A 19,087-nucleotide genomic window follows, 5' to 3' on the forward strand; every position below is an offset into this window, starting at 1 on the left:
TCCCGCCCATAGATCTTAACTGCTAATTTACATATTTCAAAAAAATGTGGATTTCTCTGGAATACAACATCGGATTTCAGATATCAAGGTATCATTTTATTCAGCATCATATAACGGTTTAGGGGAGTAGATTCTACTCATAGACTCCCTTTAAAGCAAAAAGCAATAGGTCCAAAAAGAACTATAATAAAATTTATGGTATATACACATCCTAACCTAAGGTAGTTATCAAACCTCAATGCATTAACACATACACAGGTAGAAAAACATCCGAATGTTGATGATAAAAGGTATAATAATAATTCCACGCGTTTTAGTTCATAGCGAATAGGTGAAAATGGTCTGAAATAACTATATATGGAGCTGAGTGATGCAAATGGTTTAATGCTTGACCTACATGTCAGGTACAGCTCCGATGAGCGTCTAATTAGCGGGATTCTTGACTATAACATTTGATGATATTGATTAACACAAACACAGGTGCTGTACGTACATGGCAGCCGTGATCCTGGCAACGTCTTCATCTATAGAATCTTTTCTGTCTTGACGGATCACCTCCTGCAGCCATTGTGAGAGAACCTGTAATTGACGAGAGCTAAAACTATGGGGACAGGCGGACATCCACTAAAACCCCACAGAACAGCAGCCATATTTCCAACATGTTTAAATTCTATATAGAGCGGTGATGTCAATCAGTAATTTTTGGCAGATTTTCGGTAAAATTTGTAGTTGGATTTGCTGAGTATTGTTCTGCAAACTTGACAAAAAGAAGAGAAAGAAATAGGCCATGAGCAGGGGATCACCCTGAATAGGACATAGCATATATAATACAAATTTTATTCAACACAGCAAACAGCAAAAATTCTTAAAAACATTAAAAATGGTCACAAATGTGACACATACACAAATAATACAATGCTCATAATAGAGCAACCCACCTGCTACCAACTATCACCCTCACCGAGAATGATGCCTATATCCCTAGGTCCATGTAAACAGGATTCTCAAGATGCTGATCACTATGAGGCGTACAAAAAAGATAAAAATGCACACTAAATAGACCTCGTATATGCGTAGAGGTACCCCAGCCCAAGATCAGGCATAGGGAACATCAAGGACCAGATCAGCCAGACCATTAGGGGCTAGAGAGGGTCTAAGTGAACAGAGAAAATCTCCATAGCCACCCCAAATGATAACCACACATGCAAATCAGCACAATACAAAACCCATGAGAAGTGAAGTGGGGCAGGTAGAGCCAGAGACCTGACGCGCGTCGCCACCTAGAGTATCCTGTTTACATGGACCTAGGGATATAGGCATCATTCTCGGTGAGGGTCATAGTTGGTAGCAGGTGGGTTGCTCTATTATGAGCATTGTATTATTTGTGTATGTGTCACATTTGTGATTATTTTTAATGTTTTTAAGAAATTTTGCTATTTGCTGTGTTGAATAAAATTTGTATTATATATGCTATGTCCTATTCAGGGTGATCCCCTGCTCATGGCCTATTTCTTTCTCTCCTTTTTGTCAAACATATGCACTATTTAGGTCTAGGCTTGATCCCCTTAATTATCCTTTCGGTGGTGCCCCCATTTCTTTGTTTCTCATTGTTCTGCAAACTTAGCCTAAAGCTAATATAATAAAGAACTGCAAAATGTTTAGGGATTTGATTCTTATATAAGGCGTAGTAGTATATATGGTTGAGGCTGTCTGGCGCTTGCGTGGAGCCTTTATGTGTATGGGAAGTTGTTTTCTTCAACATATATGGAGCAAGATGAAGCATCTGGAGCATCTGAATCAACCCCCAGAGCCATAATATGACCGTGTTAGTGAGCCCAAATCAATAAAGGTTCCTACAAATGTGGTTATTTTTATGGGCATCAAATAGGGTATATATGAACTTCTGTCTATTTATCTAATTTGGCTAAATGGAAATCATAAAAATGCGTCTTTAAATTGGTGTCATATTGGGGTATGTGAACACGGCACAGAGATTTTGAAGTAGAAAACACATTCTGAAAAATCTTATTCGTATTTTTTTTTTAGTCTTTTTTAGCAGCTTTTTTTGAATTTTACATGTTAAATAGTGGCGGCTTCCAAGAAGAGGCCGCCTGAAAAATGAACAAGTTCCTTTTTTAATCTGCTTGACGGATATTAAAGCGGTTAAAAGATATTTAAAAAGACGAATCGTGTGCACAGAAAGTCATTTTGACTTTACAGTGCATATGTTGATTATTTTTCCCTTTTTTTTTTTTTTTTAGCAAGATTTCACATGCACATATCTTTAGGCGACGTTCCCACGATGAGTTTCTGGTGATTTTTTTTTTTACATTGTGTATTTGCAAAAACAAAATGCTGGCGTTCTTCTCTCTTCTGTCCTCAGATCTGCACCAAATCTTCTTCTGATCCAAGCAGTGTTTTCATGTCAGTCTCCAGACTGTACCAGTACTGCCATGGAAATTTTGCTAAGAATATGTGCACACGGAGTCTTTTGCCGAGTTTTTGGGGAAGAAAAAGAGGGGAAACTCAAAGTTTTTGAAAGGTTTTGAGATTCGGAGGAGGATTTGGAGAGTTTATGCCCAATTTCCATCCAGTTTCTGCTCCAAAAATTCCTTGAAAAACTCTGCATACGCATAGCCAAAAAATGGATAAGGCCTGTTTCACACATCACTTTTTCACCATCAGTCAAAATCTGCCAAAATTTGAAAATGGCGGATCCGCTTTTCTTGTGGCGGATCCGCCATTTTTTTCCATCGAGATACATTAGTGGCGGATTTTGGCGGATGGTTGTCCGTTACGTCCGCTATTCGGCGGATCCGCCAGATTTCTGGCGGAGTCTGAGGTGAACGGACTTTGCAACGTTTTTTGGCGCCGTCAAAATGGCGGGAGACGGCGCATCCGCCGTCGTCCGCCATGTGGTAGAATGGACGCCTATGCGTGGCAGATCCGCCGGGATCCGCTATTTTGCGGAATCCGCCAACGGAATCCGCTAAATCGCACTGAGCATGCTCAGAAAAAAAGATACTTTTCCACACAGTCCAAAAACTATATAAAGGTGGGCTAATTAATCATTGGGCCCAGACATCAGGCACCAGCCAGACTGAAGACACAGAGCCAGAGCCAGCACCTGCCCAGCAGAAAGACCCCCAGCTTACAACAAAGAGAGAGACAGAGGCTGCCAGCCAGCCATAACCTGCCCAGCAGCAAGACCCCCTCCTGCAAGACCCCTGGAGCAAGAGGCCTGCCCAGCTGCCCAGCACCAAGCCAGGACGGAGAGGCCTGCTACCAAAGCCACCAAAGCCTGCAATTGTGTGAGTATTAAACTATTTGTGTGGGGCATGTCTGTGTGTGTGTCTGTGGCTTGTCTGCCTGTGTGTGTGTGGCCTGTCTGTGTGTGTGGCCTGCGTGTTTGCGTGTGTGTGTGTATGGTCTGCCTTCCTGCATGTATGTTCGTGGCCTCCCAGTGTTGCATGTCTGTGTGTGTGTGTATTTTTATTATGCTTTTTTTTCATACTTTAATTGTTTTTCTGTTGCATGTGTACTGAATTTTATTTTCATAGTACTGTAATTTTATTTCCATATTTGCAATTGTGCTGTGATTGTGTTGTGTATTGTATGTGGTGTTTCTGTTGTATATCACTGTTTTTTTATTTTTCATTTATTGTGGTATTTAAACTAAAGAGCAGAGTAGCTCCGAATTGTGGAAAAAAAAATAAAAATAATAAAAGCTATTTATAAAAACTGTCCGTAGTTTTATTTTAAAACCAGGTAAAATTAAGTATGGGCATACGTACAAAAAAGGTACATTAAGTGTTGGTTTTTGGTATACAATTGTGGCTATACACTCAAATGAGAGATTGGAATTTACACTTGCAAACACTTGGGTATACTCTCAGTGAGAGTACAGGGAATTACACACATGCAATCACAGTGTGGTTATACTCTCAGTGAGAGATTTTCAGGGAATTTACAAACATGCAAACACTTGGGTATAGTCTCAGTGAGAGTTTCAGGGAATTACACACATGCAATCACAGTGTGGTTACACTCTCAGTGAGAGATTTTCAGGGAATTTACACACATGCTAACACTTGGGTATACTCTCAGTAAGAGTTTCAGGGAATTACACACATGCAATCACATTGTGGTTACACTCTCAGTGAGAGATTGTAAGGGAATTTACACACATGCAAACACTTGGGTATACTCTCAGTGAGAGTTTCAGGGAATTACACACATGCAATCACAGTGTGGTTACACTCTCAGTGAGAGATTGTAAGGGAATTTACACACATGCAAACACTTGGGTATACTCTCAGTGAGAGTTTCAGGGAATTACACACAATACCAATGAAGATTTTTCTTTTTCTATGTTATTAAAATTCTCTTTATACTTGCAGATCCGTTCAGGAAGGAACTGCTAGGCCGCAGCAGAGAACACTAGGCAACCAGTTCTATTTTCCCTGTAAGTATATTGGCCTGAAAGCTTTTTCTGATCCTTTGTATAGTAGCTTTACAAGTGTCTTTATACTTGCAGATCCGTTCAGGAAGCACCACTAGCCAGGCCGCAGCAGAGAACACTAGGCAACCAGTTCTATTTTCCCTGTAAGTATATTGGCCTGAAAGCTTTTTCTGATCCTTTGCATAGTTTACAAGTGTCTTTATACTTGCAGATCCGTTCAGGAAGCACTGCCAGCCAGGCCGCAGCAGAGACCCGGCCAGCCAGGCCGCAGCAATGTCTTCTTCTGAGAGCTCCCCCTCACATCATCAGCGAACTGAGGTAAATAATTTTTTTTTTTAACCCTATATGCATTTATTATGTTTTCACAGGAAGCTGAATCTGAGGAGCTTCCAGGAGGAGACATGCAGGGAGGAGAAATGCAAGGAGGGGGCGCGCAGAGTGTAAGTTTAGGATATACAAAAACTCACATACATACATAATGCTACACCCAACACAAACATTCATCACAGCACACACAATAACTACGCATCCATCCAACCCATTTTTCTTTTTACAGTCTTCAAATCCGGTGCCCGCACTAGAGCGACTCCCAGGACATCCCAGCGTCGTCAAGGCAATGCCCCTGGTGGTCGGTGAACGGTAAGTAACCCTTTATTTGGGTGATTGATTAATGAACCTCATGTGTTTGAATGTAATCATTTTTTTTTGTTTATTTTTTTTCTTCACAGGTTTCACAGCATGCTCCCCACAGACATGTGGAAGAGGGTATCATCATCGATGTGGACACCCTCATTGAGGTTGTACAACTACGGAAGCCGCTGTGGAACATAGCAAACCGCTTACATGCCGACCAACCAACCACCCGACGGCTATGGAATGAGGTGTGTTCGGAGGTTGTAGAGAACTGGGAGGCGCTCGATGAGAGGGCCAGGGATTTTGTGCGAAAGTATTCCAATTTCAGTAACTTATATTACAGCATGTGAAGTGTTGAATACTAACCACTTTTTTTTCCTTCACAGGTGAAAGGGTTATCATACGGTGGCGGTCGCTCAGGGATCGCTTCAAGGGGGACTTCAACAAGGAGATGCAGGCCCCGAGTGGATCAGGAGGACGCAGGAGCACCCCGAATAAACATTACAGAGCCCTGTCGTTCCTCCGGTCGACGATGGTGAGCAGAAGGTAAATATTCCACACACCATTTCTGTAGTACAAATGTTTCCATGTTTAACCTAATTTTTTTTTCAGCAAGGCCAAATGAAATATCAATATATTAATATATATTTTTTTCTCTTTTTTAGCACCGTCTGCAGCACTTGGAAGCCTGCTTCTGAGTTGCCTCCCTCTGGAGGGATCCCTTCGGAGACCGCCACCGGTGACCACATCGAGGTATCCGACCCCTCTCTACCTGCCCTCTTGTCTCGTCCTTCTATCCCCTCCACCAGCACTGGAGCAGCAGGGCATACTTCATCACATGAAGCTGCTGGTGACGATTTACAGTACCCTTTGCCCCACCCATCTGACACTGCCGCAACATCTCGACCAACTTTTGGTTCTGGACGGCAGCGTCTGAGAGGTCTGGAAAGGATGACCTTGTCTGACTGTTGAGTCTGAACTCATCTGTCCAGCATGGTTTCCACGTTTATGGCCAGCAGTTAGCTTCTGGGTTGAACATGATAAATCAAAGTATCATGGAATTCAGAAGCTACATGGAACGGATGAATGCAGAGTCAAACCAGATGCCGAGACACATTTTTTTCATTCAGTTGTCCGGCAAATGGAAGGTTTAAATACTCACCAGCAGATGCATGTGATGCAAGCCTGTCACAATGCTCTAGTTGCTGCAATGTCCGAAGCATCCCATGCACCTATTCCATCACCTCATTCCACCATCCATCCTCCCTGTGTCCATCTTTCCCCCGTCCATCCTTCCATCGTCCATCCTTCCATCGTCCATCCTTCCACCACCATCCATCCTCCTACCACCATCCATCCTCCTACCACTCCCTCTCCTTTCTCTAGTTCCCATTCCAATCTTCCCAGTACCTTCCTTCCCCATTGCATTATACCCCAATGCCCTCACCATACCCACCCCCACACACACTTTCAATGTTCCCACAAACCTCCTCTGTCCATCAACTCCCGTCCCAACCTCATGTTTTCAACCCCCCTTCCACTTCTGATCCTCACCAACTCCGTTCCCAGTCCTCCAGCCCCCCCCTCGATGCGGTCAACCCTGTTAACCCCTCCGATGATATCTCCACCCAACAATACCAGCATCTGTAATGTTGTAAAAAAAAATTGTTATGTTCTAAAAAAATTTGTTATATCTATTTTTCTAAAAAAAATATTAAAAGAACAGTTCTCAAAATTACTAAAATAACAGTATATAATTTTGAAAAAAATTGCAAAAATAAACAAGTTTTTGTTTCAAAAGAACTTTATTGTGTAGTTTACTTTTTTCTTTAGTTCTTGGTAAAGGTTGAAAGTACACCGTTGAGGTAAAGGTCAAAAAACACAACACTTGGTAACATTTCAAAGTACACCATTGGTGTAAAGGTCAAAAAACACAACACTTGGTAACATTTCAAAGTACACCGTTGGTGTAAAGGTCAAAAAACACAACACTTGGTAACATTTCAAAGTACACCGTTGGTGTAAAGGTAAAAAAATGCAACACTTGGTAACATTTCAAAGTACACCGTTGGTGTAAAGGTCAAAAAACACAACACTTGGTAACATTTCAAAGCACACCGTTGGTGTAAAGGTCAAAAAACACAACGCTGTTATTACCCACCACTCTTCGCGCTCTTGTCAATCGATAGTTAAATTTTTTTTTTCCCGTGTGTCAATCCATGACTTCCATATGGCTTGAGAAGATGTTTGGACAGTTGAAATGCGTCGTCACCAACACACACAAATGGCATTGGTGGGCCTGTTGTTCCAGGGAGTGGTCTTGAAGGTGGGAAATCAAAATTGTCTCAATACAAACAACGGCCCATTGCAGACATCTTGAATACCTGAGAATCATTTGAACGACCATCATTTGAATGTCCACCGCAATAAATTTGCATTTTGCGTCTGCAATGGCCATCAGTACAATTGAAAAGAATTTCTTGTAGTTGAAAAATTCTGATCCAGATCCAATGGGTTTCACAATCCTAATATGCTTCCCATCCACGGCACCAACGCAATTTGGAAACTGGCAGATTTGTTGAAAGTTGTCTGCAATCTCCAGCCACCTCTCCTGTGTTGGCTGTGGGATAATGTAGACAATCCCACAATGCCCGGGAGGTCTGTTGGACAATTCCAGATATTGTTGAAATCCCGAGCCGGAACTGGTAATGGAGGGAGGTGAAGGATTCTCCAGTTGCCAGGAATCTGGTAAAAAAAAGGGGAAAAAGTAAAATTAATACAAACTACAAGCCATAACATAACAATAAAAGTTTGCAGAATATGAAACCTTTTAAAAAATAGATAACTTACCGAAGGGTCACCATCAAACGCTCCGCCGGTGATACAGAAAAGCGCATGTAGGTGTCCCTTCTCCGGATTTGCGCTCCGACACGCTCCACCAATATCTCAAACAGGTCCTGCCTCATGCGCACATAGTTGAAGAACTTGTCAGGATTATCCCTCAGTTCCAGATACAGCGAAGAACACACGCCACGGGTAAATCTCTGTGCATTTATCGGATGAATCCACTGCCGTCGTCTCTTCATGCGTTGGAGACGCAGGATTCGCAGTCTTCTTTTCTCCCTCTGCAGAGCAATAATTGCCAACCGATTGCAGTGAAGATCAAATTCCACACTGTTAATTCTCGCAATGACTCCTTCCATCTCTGCCACTAGCTCTAAAACCTTTCAAAGATATTATTTTACAACACCATAGATATAGTTTTCCCTAGTTTCCAGGATCCAATCACATTTGGGAGCATTTTCCAAGAGCCAATCATACTTGGGAGCATCCCACTTTGGAGGTGTGGAAAAACGGATCAGTCAGGAAACGGATCCAACGGATGGCAAAAACAGATGCCAGTGAATGGAATGGATCCGGTTTTTGACCGTACCATCCGCTTGCATCCGTTTTTACACATTTTTAGCGGATCCGCCATTTTCACTTTTGGGCGGATTTTGACTGATTTGAAAAAACATGTGTGAAACAGGCCTAAGCAGTCAGCAGAAGTGATGATTGTCGTTTTTTAAGTTATTTCTTAATTTTCTCAAGTTTATCTTTTCCTTAAAGTGGAATTGCAGTAAAACTTGACTTCAGACTTGAACTAAACGGGGAAGATTCAACATAAAATTGCATTTTTTCAGCAAAATACTGTGGATAAAAAAATCCGTATCCACTTTGTTGTCACTCCAGGATATTTCGGCCAAAAATCCATATGGAAAACATGCAACATTCCCAGTGTGTGTGAACACAGATGAACAAACCTCCATGGAAACTTAGCCAAATGTCATATAGTCTAAGACCATAATAAAACACATGCATCTGGCTATATGAGCGGTGCACGTGCTGGGTGTATATACTGTAGAATGCGATGGAGGAATATCAGAACACTTAGAATCATAGAATCGTAGAGTTGGAAAGGACCTCCTGGGCCATCTGGTCCAACCCCCTGCTCAAAGCAGGAGTCGCTAAATCATCCCAGTCAGATGTCTGTCCAGCCTCTGTTTGAAGACTTCCATTGAAGGAGAACTCACCACTTCTCGTGGCAGCTTGTTCCACTCATTGATCACTCTAACTGTCAAAAAGTTTTTTCTAATATCTAATCTGTGACTCCTCCCATTCAGTTTCATCCCATTGCTTCTAGTCTTTCCTTGTGCAAATGAGAATAAAGTTGATCCTTCTACAATGTGACAGCCCTTTAGATATTTGTAGACAGCTATTAAGTCTCCTCTCAGTCTTCTCTTTTTCAAACTAAACATTCCCAAATCCTGCAACCTTTCCTCATAAGACAGGGTTTGCAGACCGGTCACCATTCTGGTTGCTCTTTTCTGAACTTTCTCCAGTTTGTTGATGTCTTTTTTAAAATGTGGTGCCCAAAACTGGACACAATATTCCAGATGAGGTCTGACCAAAGAGGAGTAGAGGGAAATAATGACTTCACGTGATCTAGACTGTATGCTTCTGTTAATACATCCTAGAATTGCATTTGCCTTTTTTGCTGCTGCATCACACTGTTGACTCATATTCAGTCTGTGATCTATTAGTATACCCAAGTCTTTTTCACATGTGCTGTTGCTTAGCCCTATTCCTCCCATTCTGTATATGCTTTTCTCATTTTTATTGCCCAGATGTAGTACTTTGCATTTTTCCCTGTTAAAAACCATTCTGTTAGTTGCTGCCCACTTCTCCAGTTTATTTATATCTTTTTGAATCCTCTCTCTCTCTTCTCTAGTATTAGCTATCCCTCCTAGCTTTGTGTCATCAACAAATTTAATCAGTTTACCCTCAATTCCTTCATCTAAATCATTGATAAAGATGTTGAACAATACAGGGCCCAGGACAGAGCCCTGTGGTACCCCACTTGAGACATTCTTCCAACTGGATGTGCAGCCATTTGCGACCACTCTTTGGGTCCGATCACTAAGCCAGTTATGAATCCTCCTAACAGTTGCCTTGTCCATTCCATACTTAGTCATTTTTTCAATAAGGATTGTATGAGATACTTTGTCAAATGCTTTGCTGAAGTCAAGATATACTATATCTACAGCATTTCCTTGATCCACCCAATCAGTGATACCGTCATAGAAGGAAATTAAGTTAGTCTGACATGATTTATTAGTTACAAACCCATGCTGACTCTGTTTAATCATTTCATTCTTATCCAGGTACTGACATACATGTTGTTTAATAATCTGTTCAAAGATCTTTCTTGGTATAGAAGTCAGACTCACTGGCCTATAGTTGCCTGGGTCCACCTTCTTCCCCTTTTTGAAGATAGGAACATTTGCTCTTCTCCAGTCTTCTGGGACTTCTGATCTCCAAGAATTTTCAAAGATTATGGAGAGGGGTTCAAAAATTTCTTCTGCTATCTCCTTCAGTACTCTGGGGTGTAATTCATCTGGACCTGGAGACTTGAATTAATTTAGGTTGGCTAAGTGTTTCCTCACTATCTTTCTGTTTAAAGATATCCTGGATTCTTCTATTCCCTTAATAGGACAGTGAAGAACAGTTGATGTTACATTTCCTTTCTGAGAGAAAACAGATGCAAAATAGGAATTTAAAAGTTCGGCCTTCTCAACATCCTGTCTTACCATTTCATCATTTTCATCCTGTAAAAATCCTATAGCATCTTTGACTTTTCTTTTACTTTTGACATATCCCCAAAATCCTTTATTATTGCTTTTGACATCTCTTGCAAGCCTCAATTCATTTTCAGCTTTAGCTAATCTGATTTGTGCCCTGCAGGTTCTGCAGACAGCATTATATTCTTCTTTAGATATGCCTCCCTCTTTCCATTTTATAAACATTTTTTTCTTCCTTTTTAGCATGTGCTTTAGTTCTGTGTTCATCCATCCTGGTTTCCTTAAATGCTTCCTATTCTTCCCTCTTTTCGGAATTGTTAACAATTGTGCTTTGAGAATTTCACTTTTCAAGATTTCCCATCCTTCCTGGACATTTTTGTCTTTAAGGATATCCAGCCATTGGATCCCTCCAATTCTCTTTCTGAATCCCTTAAAATCTGCCTTTCTGAAATCTAACCTTGACGTCTGAGTCTTCACAGGTCTGCCTCCTCTAGTTATCCAAAATTCTAAAATAGCATGGTCGCTACCTCCTAGGGTCCCAGCCACTTTTACCTCCTCAACCATTTCCTCCCTGTTTATAAGGATTAGATCCAAGGTAGCAGTTCCCCTTGTTTTCTCCCCTACCTTTTGGAAGATAAAGTTGTCAGCAAGAGAGGATAAGAATTTCCTTGACCTGTTAGTTTTGCATGAGAGAGATTCCCAACAAATGTCTGGATAGTTGAAATCTCCCATGACAACTATGTCATATTTTTTGGAGAACTTGGCCATTTGATGCATAAAGAGTTCATCCATGTCTTCAGCTTGCACAGGCGGCCTGTAGTAAATGCCTACAATGGTGTCCTTTCCATTGTTCTGTCCTTGTATTCTTACCCAAACAGTTTCCACAGAACTCCCAGTCTCTGAAGCTTCAATCTCTGTGCAGATATACGCGTTTCTAACATACAATGTCACACCCCCTCCTCGTTTATCAAGTCTGTTTCTTGCAAATAAGTTGTATCCTTCTAGTCTTGTATTCCAATCATGTGTATCATCCCACCAAGTTTCAGTGATTCCAATGACATCATATTTCTTTTCCTGTGTTAGTAGTTCCAATTCTCCTTGTTTGTTGCCCATGCTTTGTGCATTAGTATAGAAACATTTTAGTTTGTGATTGGTTTCTCTTTCTCCAATTTTTTTATTAATTAGATTCTTTTGTCTTTGTTCTTCCTTTCCACTTCTAATAGCAGAGTTCTCAATAGCATTTGTCAGGTGTATGGCTTTTTCTGGTCTTTTGCTTCCCTTCCCATGTTGTTCTAGTTTAAAGCTCTTCTTACAAGTGTAGCAAGGCGACTTCCAAATACATGTTTTCCAGTCTTTGTAAGGTGCACCCCATCTCTAGCAAGTAGTCCATCGTAAAGGTAATTCATTCCGTGATCCATAAATCCAAATCGTTGCTGACGGCACCATCGACGTAGCCAGTTGTTCACCTGCAGAATCTTATTCCACCTCCTTGTTCCATGGCCATCCACTGGGAGGATGGAAGAGAAGACCACCTGTGCTCCCAGTTCTTTCACTTTCTTGCCTAAGTCTTCAAAGTCTCTGCAGATGGTTTCCAGGTCATTTCTTGCGGTGTCATTTGTCCCCACATGTAGTAGCAGGAATGGGTAGTCATCTGTAGGTCTGAAGAGTCCTGATATCCTGTCAGACACATCTTTAATTTTTGCACCTGGAAGACAGCACATTTCTCTTGAAGTTATATCCGGTCTGCAGATAGCGGCCTCTGTTCCTCTCAACAGGAAATCCCCCATGACCACCACTCTCCGTTTCTTCCTCACAACATTTTTCTTTCTCCATCCAGGAGGACTCTGAAGGCGTACAAGGTTGCTGTTTGTTGGCAAAGTCTTATCCTGATGCATTTCTTCATCGTTTTCCTGCGTGAGAGCCTGGTACTGGTTCCTGAGCAGTATGGGTGCTGACTGCCTCCTGATCCTCCTGCTTCTCTGGGTCACATGCTTCCATTCCTCTCCTTCTTCAGGTGCACTTCGAATTTCTTCTCTTTCTGTAACATGAAGAGATAATTCTGCTCTGTCCAAGAACTCTTCACCTTCCTTAATGATCTTCAACGTAGCTAACCTCTCTTCGAGATTTTGCAACTTTTCCTCCAACAGGGACACAAGCTTGCATTTGTGGCATGTGAAGTTTGGCTTTTCCACTGGTAAGTCTGTGAACATGTAGCAAGAAATGCAGCTCACCAAATGGCTCCTGGCCTCTTCCATATTGAGATTTCTTGAAAACGATGAAAGATGAGCCAATTTTGAATATGTATATTTCACACCAAATATCAGGATTCCCTCTGTCATTTCTCTGCTACAATCCAACAAACCCACTTCACTAAAGAAAAAGCTCCACAGACGGTGGTATCTGAAGCTATGAATAATGGACGTCAGATTTCTACAAGTTTGCGGCTTTCTGCCCCCCACCGAGTCTGTTCTTGCACTGAAACTTTCCTGGATTCCTTTGTCTTCCTCCGTTTCATTCTCTACCAATCACATCAAAACTTGACGGAAGAGAGAAGAATGCCAGCAGCAATTAAATCCTGAAGAAAAAACCCAACACATGCTCTCAAAGAGATGGAATCTTTTCCTAATTGCAAACGACGGAGAGCAGAAATGACGTCTTTAACCCTATGTATAATGGTCGCTGGATCAAACATACGGATGCGTTAATTGGGTATATGAACAGTTGGTTGGAATGATATTGGATGGTAAAGCAAATAACTTTCTGACTGTGAGGGTGATCAATGAGTGGAACAAGCTGCCACGAGAGGTGGTGAGTTTTCCTTCAATGGAAGTCTTCAAACAAAGGCTGGACAGACATCTGTCTGACATAGTTTAGTGACTCCTGCATTGAGCAGGAGGTTGGACACGATGACCCTAGAGGTTCCTTGCAACTCTGACATTCTAAGATATTGAGCCAAATATGCATACAAAAGCAGAAAAAGTTCCATACATACCTGCCCTCTACAAGTTACATAAGGAAACTGCAAGATTTCTTTGGCACTTGGACGAGGTGCCGGGTCCTTCCTCAGCATTCTATAAGCGTAAAAAAGAGATAGAAACGGAAAGGTGACCCAAAGAAATGTTAAAAAAGAAGAACTTGACTATTGTAGCATGGTTTTTTCTCCTTTAAAGTAGGAACCAAATTTTTGGAGAATGTTACTTTAAGAGGCACAATTTGCTTATTGGTGCCAACTCCGAGAAGGCGTAGAATCTTGTTGGTTTTAATACAAACATTACTTCAAGGAGTTTTCCAAGGACGTAAAACAGAGTTTGTTTCTGAAATGCAAAATAATACAACTTATTAATGTAATTTAATTATGAAGTTTGCACTCACGTCCCGGTTAGAGGCCCTTTTCGTGATCTAGGGAGCTCCACTACTGCATTCGTTCTGCTGCATCAAGAGAGATTCTTCTCTCCCTAGGTTGATGATGTGATGAAGGGGGCTGGCTGTCTAGCTTGCATTATAACCAACGTCAAATCCCTTTTCTAACTCTGGGAAAATGACAAAGAAAAAGGCCAGTTTACCAACTGAATTGATCCACAGCCAGCCCCCTTCATCACACCTTTGACACAAAAAGGGAATAAGCTGCTCTCTGGTGTAGAACAAATGGAGAAGAACCTGGTGGTAGTACAATGACAAACTGACACCCTAACAACTGAGTTTACCTAAAGCAAAACACAGCAATGTGCCAATAGTCCAACTTTGTGGGTGCAAAAATACTTGGGTTGCCAAAACACAATAGTGACAACATCACAACAGCTGACATGTTTGTAATCCTAAAGACATGGAACACATGTTGGAGATAGCATAGCATGGAAATCTTTACATGATAAAGTGTCCAGATGTGGTCAGTAAAGAGAGATTGGCCCAAAAATAGGTTAATTTGACTGATGGGGTCATGGTACACAGGGGAAATTGAGACGAGAGTTGTTCTACCATTCTACCAAGAGCTACCATCCTCATTTTTCCTACCATGACAGCACCCTTCCACAGTGTTAGATAAGGAGACATGGCATCATGGACTGGTCACCTAGTTCTCCAGACTTGATACTTATAACTATTTTTTGGGGTGTAGTAGAGAATTTTTCATAGGAAGCCTTTGTATACAGAAAGATTTTATCTCACGAGCATTTATCATAATTGGTGCCTATAGGAACAGGTTTAATGAACGTTGCATCGTTGATGATGGCTGTTTTGAAAACCAACCCATCTTAAACCTACTTTTGACCCAAGTTTGGGCACCAAAGAGAATAAATATGCTCATTCAGTGGTGTATACTAAATTTATACGGTATGTACGAGTCTTAACAATACTGAACCTATACTCTATACCAACTTTCACCCAATTTTGAGCATTTAAGATGCTAACTATGACACAGTACGGTTTACATACTTTTGGCCTGGTTTTGGGCTCTTAAGAGCAGAAGATAATCTATACCTGATTTCAGTCCAGTTTCGAGCACCTACGAGACTAAACATGATGCAGTCAGTACTGTAAACCTACGTTTGCCCCAATTTTGAGCACCTAGAAGACTAAACATAATCTATTCCTGCTACTGACTCAATTTCGAACATCTAAAAGACTAAACAATACTCACAATTATAACATATCTACTTTGCAATTTTGGCACAATTTTTATCACCTACGAAAATGAGCAAGAACTGCTTAGCCCTGTTTACCTACTTGTTGTAAAGTTTTGGGCAAATTTTGGGCACCTAAGAGACTAAATCTAAAAGACTAAACAAGACTCAAAGTATAACATATCTACTATGTACTTTTGGTCCAATTTTTAGCACCTACGAAAATAAACTTGACCGGCTTAGCCCTGTTTACCTACTTTTTGGCAAATTGTGGGCACCTAAGAGACCAAACTTGACCGAATCAGGCCTGTACACCTACTTTTGTCTTAGTTTCCATGCTGTAAACCTACTTCAGGGCCAATTTTTGATCAACTGATAAAGTAAACGTATTGCACATCTACTTTTGTTCAGTTTTGAGCATCTAAGAGGCTAAACATGACCGATCAAGTTCAGTCCCACTGTATACAAGCCATGATTTATCTAAGCTAGGATTCTGATTTGGGTCTGCATTTTATAGTCATTTTTCCAGGATCCCTCGAATAACGTGATATTATCTATTTAGCTGCTGTGCTTGACCACCAATGAAATTTGCGCAGGCATCACATCCCTAATCTACAACTTTATATGTGCCCCTGTTCCTCTACTGTCTGGCTCTCTCATGGTTCAGTAGACCTTGCATTGCTCGATGTCAGTTCCGGCAAAAGAGATGTCTGCCCTATAAGAGATGTGTTTTTTAGGGTAAATGCAATTAAACGCAAAACATAATTGTTCCGCTGAGTAGAGTGATTGTGGGAAATGTAACACTTATGGCAGTCAGTGGCGCAAATGTAAGTCCTCATTATTGGAGTCCGACTGGCAGTTTTTTGACTAGGGGGTAAATTATTTTAAGTGACCCAGATAAAAGTAGCTGTCAAATTTGTAGGTAGGGGCAAGACTGCTGCAAACAATTGGCAAAGCACTGAATCTGGAGCGAATTGTCCGCGGCATCAAAGGTTTTGGAAGTGCCAGTCAGCCAATGTTACATACTTCATTACTGAGCAAACTGTGCGAGTCTGTGCCTGATGTTACCTCTCTCTAAAACTTTTGTTTTTGTAATGATATATTTCAATTATCAAGGATCTCTGCCCGCTAAAGATTCATGCAAGAAACAACATGTTAGCAGCTATCTTTAATTAATGAAATTACACTAAGTTTCAGTCTATGAGATGACACTAAGTTTCAGTCTCCAGCCCCCTTGCTATACAATTTGCAGCCTGATCCAAGTTTCTGATTTTTCTGTTGTGGGATTATCTTTCACAGCAATATAGGCTGGATGTGAAGTCTGTGTGTGTGAAGTCTGTGTGTATCCAGGGTGCTACCTATATATCAGCACAGCTTCTATCCTGCACTCATTTCCTCATGTTCTTCTTGATAGCTTAGTTTCTCTCCCCACCCTGAGACTGTAGATGCTGCATAATCTCCAGTGTGAAAAGGGGAGAAAGTGGGTCGCCCTCTCAAGGCCGTGGGGTACTCAGTACCGGGCTCGATGGCCTTCAATGGGAGATGTCACAGCAGCAGGGACACGGCCCGTGGCCCTGGGCGCCCATTGTAAAAGGGGGAATGTTCAGTGTGCTTATGATGATTAGAATGAATGAGTCGTGACGCCACCTGTGGTGTTCGGCAATGAAGGTGTTAAGTCGACGCTGCAGACAGATCCTCTGGGACAGATGGTGTGGTGCAACTATAACTGATGTTATAGCCCTCCACAGGCAGGGCTTTAGTCCCAGGGCAGAGTAGGTGAAGTGACACTTAGATGGTGTAGTGCTTTCCAACACTCCGCCAACTTATATGCCTTTTCTGAACGTCTCCCTCTTAGCGCCTTTAGTGAAGTACTCCCAGTACTGAGTTACACTGGAGTTCCTCCTGTCAGATGTTCCTATGAACTCTACTTGTACGGCAGACAGCTGTAGCCTGCTTCAGGGACTCTCTGCTACCAAGTCCCGGCTCTCTATCTCGTTGCTGTTGCGCCCCCAAGTCTGATGTGGGAATAAAGTGATGACAAACTTCTATTCCTCCGGTGTCTGTTGCGGGACCATAAGTATCCAAACAACCTCGGGGACCGGACCCCGGCCTTGCGCTCAGAATTTGGGAAGGGTTCTCCTCTAACCCTGATCCTTAGTTCTCTTCTTCTCCTCACGTTCCGTACTAATTCTTTCCTTCTTATGGAGAGTCAGGCTTTTTATCAAAGTTCCTTTCCTGTGCCAGCGGACCCAGGTCACTGAGGTCGGCTGCAGCACTTCCTTCATCCATCCCACTCAGGGGAACTCCTTTCACAGACTGACCTCGTCAGACTCCTGTGACAAACTGACTAAATCCTGCCCTCCTCCCGCTCTTTTAGTGCAAGCTAAACTCCACCCGCCTCCCAGCACGCTTCGTGTTCCAAGCAGGGAGCCACCAAAGGGTGCTTTGCTACACTACTATGTTGTGTGAGAGGCAGGTGTTGGAGTGTGGTCAGGTGTCTCCACCTTACCTGAATGGTGGGGTACCACACCTCAGGAGGACGTGCAGTACCTCTGTGGCGACTGAACCCTCAGGGGCGCCACAAAAGCATGTACGGTTGTTACATCCAGTCCCCATCCTGGCGCTGCGCCCAGGTCTGCCGCTGTTACACCTAGCCCCCGTCCTGGCGCTGCGTCCAGGCCTGCCGCTGCTCTCCGTTCTGGGCACTCACCTCGAGCCTCTCATGCTGCTGCTCAGTGTTCTGTCCTCCCTCCTGCCTTCTCCTCCTGGCGTCCTGTGAGGAGATCTGTAGCTAAGGCTATTAGGGCACGCCCGCTCTCTTGCCTTCTTAAAGGGGCGGCGTGCATTATTCAAAAAATGCAATCAACCAATGGCAGCGCACTGGCTGCTATTTCTGGCCTCTCCTCCATAGGGAGAGCGCCGGAGCAACGAGTATCTATCATTGCTACATCCGGTTCTCATGCTAACCTGTCTGCGCTGCATCTGCAGTCTCTGTGCATTGTCTAATGCTCTCTGTTTCCACAGCATATCAGTATCCTGTGTTACCTGGTTATATCAGCAACCATCTGGGCCTAAGCCATCCCGTTCCGCTTACAGCCATCCGAGTCCAAGGACTGTGTGAAGGTCACTGGAACCGACTCCTTACCAACTAACCGGATCCAGGACCCAGCACATTACGGACTCTGCTGTAACTTTTGTAATCCCTTTTGGTCCCGCTGGGACAGCTGCCACGTGTTCGGGGTCTAACTGGAGGTAGCACCTGTGTCCTCCGGGTATTCCATTCTGGCCCTGCCTGAGGGGCTTTACTACGGGTGCTCGGGGCTCACTAGTCACGCCCCCTTCGGAGCCCCCCCGGACCGTGGTCCCGAGGTTCCACTTAAAAAATAAAAACGAATGTGAACTTCACCATCTCTGCCTCCGCTTCCATTCGTTACAGATTGCTCCGTCCTGGAATCCGCTGGACCCCAGAGGCCTCTGACGTTGGAGTTGTGCCAAGAGGTGACCCGTTTAAGAGATCAACAGGATAAGATCACGACGTACCTACGTAACCTGTCCACCCGCATGGATTCTCTGCAGAACCTGGCTGCTCCTGATTCACAGCAACAACCAGGCAGGTACCTGCTGTCATGACCAGCAAGGGCCCCCACCTGGCGGCTCCTACCCGCTTCCATGGTGAGCCCACTCAGTGTCGGGGTTTTCTCAATCAGTGTACCCTACACTTCGAAATCTTGGGGCATATGTTTGCTTCTGAC

The 19,087-nt window shown here is 42.8% G+C and overlaps 1 protein-coding gene across 2 annotated transcripts in view; it reads right to left on the reverse strand.

Moving 5' to 3' along the window:
• Positions 1-364: 364 nt before the first annotated feature.
• LOC141096814 (serine/threonine-protein kinase Nek11-like) overlaps positions 365-19,087 on the reverse strand; it is a 168,599-nt gene continuing 149,876 nt past the window's right edge. For both annotated transcript variants that reach the window (XM_073583660.1, XM_073583666.1), the window contains exons 7-8: positions 13,709-13,787; positions 365-579 (exon numbers count right to left, since the gene is read on the reverse strand). In XM_073583660.1, coding sequence (XP_073439761.1) covers positions 466-579; positions 13,709-13,787 — 193 coding nt within the window. In that variant the 3' untranslated portion in view covers positions 365-465. The remainder of the gene's footprint in view (positions 580-13,708; positions 13,788-19,087) is intronic.

The sequence above is a fragment of the Dendrobates tinctorius genome, unplaced genomic scaffold (assembly GCF_039654945.1).
Source record: "Dendrobates tinctorius isolate UK_male_01 unplaced genomic scaffold, ASM3965494v1 ptg000009l, whole genome shotgun sequence".
NCBI lineage: Eukaryota > Metazoa > Chordata > Amphibia > Anura > Dendrobatidae > Dendrobates > Dendrobates tinctorius.